The sequence below is a fragment of the Notothenia coriiceps genome, unplaced genomic scaffold, assembly GCF_000735185.1.
Source record: "Notothenia coriiceps isolate Sejong01 unplaced genomic scaffold, NC01 NC01_scaffold00034538, whole genome shotgun sequence".
Classification (NCBI taxonomy): Eukaryota; Metazoa; Chordata; class Actinopteri; order Perciformes; family Nototheniidae; genus Notothenia; species Notothenia coriiceps.
The window spans coordinates 1-1510 of record NW_011367239.1 but is presented as its reverse complement, the minus strand read 5'-3'; the positions used below and the strand labels follow the sequence as shown (position 1 = coordinate 1510).

The 1510-nt window shown below is 47.9% G+C and overlaps 1 protein-coding gene across 1 annotated transcript; it reads left to right on the top strand.

The window, feature by feature from the left end:
• Nucleotides 1-570: 570 nt before the first annotated feature.
• On the top strand, nucleotides 571-1506 carry LOC104962266 (golgin subfamily A member 6-like protein 22; the record flags this gene model as incomplete). Its single annotated transcript, XM_010790689.1, has 1 exon — nucleotides 571-1506. A coding segment is annotated over exon 1 (936 nt), but the record flags the coding sequence as incomplete, so codon positions are not given.
• Nucleotides 1507-1510: the final 4 nt, after the last annotated feature.

Here is a 1510-nt window from a genome sequence, read left to right as displayed (position 1 = left end):
GTATTAGTGTTTTTGATTTTAAAACTACAACAACTAAAAATCTCCTTTTTGAGGAAACAATTCAGAATTTTGAGGAAAAAGTTCAGGATTTTGATGAAACAATTAAGGATTTTGAGGACACAATTAAGGATTTTGAGGAAACAATTAAGGATTTTGAGGAAACAATTAAGGATTTTGAGGACACAATTAAGGATTTTGAGGACACAATTAAGGATTTTGAGGACACAATTTAGGATTCTGAGAAAAAAATTCAGGATTTGGAGGAAAAAAATTAAGGATTTGGAGAAAAAAATTCAGGATTTTGAGCAAACAAATCTGAATTTTGAGGAACAAATCTAAACAATGAGAACATTTTTTTTAATTCTGACAAAAGACAATATTCTGAGAAAGTAAGAATTCCGAAAATACAATTCTGGAACAAATGTAAGAATTGTGAGAAAACAAAGCCCAAGTCTGCTAAAAAACAAGATAAAAGTCATAATTTTTGAAAGAGACGTCGGAGATGTCCCGCCCTTTAGTTTAAGATTTGAAATTCAGAAAAAAAAGTCAAAATGTCTTTCTCCCCCTCAGATGAATGAGTTTGATGAGATGCTGGTGAAGAAGAAGGAGGCGCAGGAGGAGCAGACGGCGTCTCTAGCGCTGCAGCACCAGCAGGAGGTGGAGGCTCTGAGGGAGGAGATGCTCGGCGTCCAGAAGACACAGCACGAGCTTCAGATCCGATTGGAGGAGGAGATCTCCACCCTTCAGAGGAGGCTCAACGAGGAGAAAGAGGAGAAGGACGTCCTGCAGGAGGAGCAGCTCACAGCGCTCAGGCAGCAGCTGCAGGAGGCGCACTCCTACGCCGCTGACCTGGAGGAGCAGGTCAACATGGACGAGGACGCTGTGGAGGAGCTGAGGAAGCAACAGGAGGAGGAGATAAAGAAACTGCAGGTGGAGCTTTCTGACGTCAGATTAGAGGAGGAGAGGAGGAAGCAGCAGCAGGAGGAGGAGGAGAGGAGGAGGAAGAAGCAGCAGGAGGAGGAGGAGAGGAGGTGGCTAAAGGACCTTGAAAATGAGAAGGCGCTGCTGCAAGAAAGACATACAGAAGAGCTGAAGGTCAGATTAGAGGAGGCGAAGGTGAGGTTTGAGGAGGAGCAGGTGGAGCTCTCTGAGGCCAAGCTAGAGGAGGCGACGAGGAGGCTGCAGGAGGAGTTTGAGAAGGAGAAGGAGGCGTTGCAAGAAAGACACAAAGAGGAGGTGAAGGTGCGACTAGAGGAGGTGAAGGTGACGTTTGAAGAGGAGAAGGTGCAGCTGGAGGAGCAGAGCAATGAGTCCCTGCAGGTGGTGCTGGAGGAGGAGGTGTTGAGGCTGGTGAGGGAGCAGCAGGAGAAGGAGGCTGAGCTCAGGATGCATTGGGAGGAGGAGACAGTCCGGCTGCAGGAGCTCCACCAGGAGGCCCTGCTGCAGGAGAGGCTGACGCTGCAGGAGCTCCACCAGGAGGCCCTGCTGCAGGAGAGGCTGACGCTGCAGG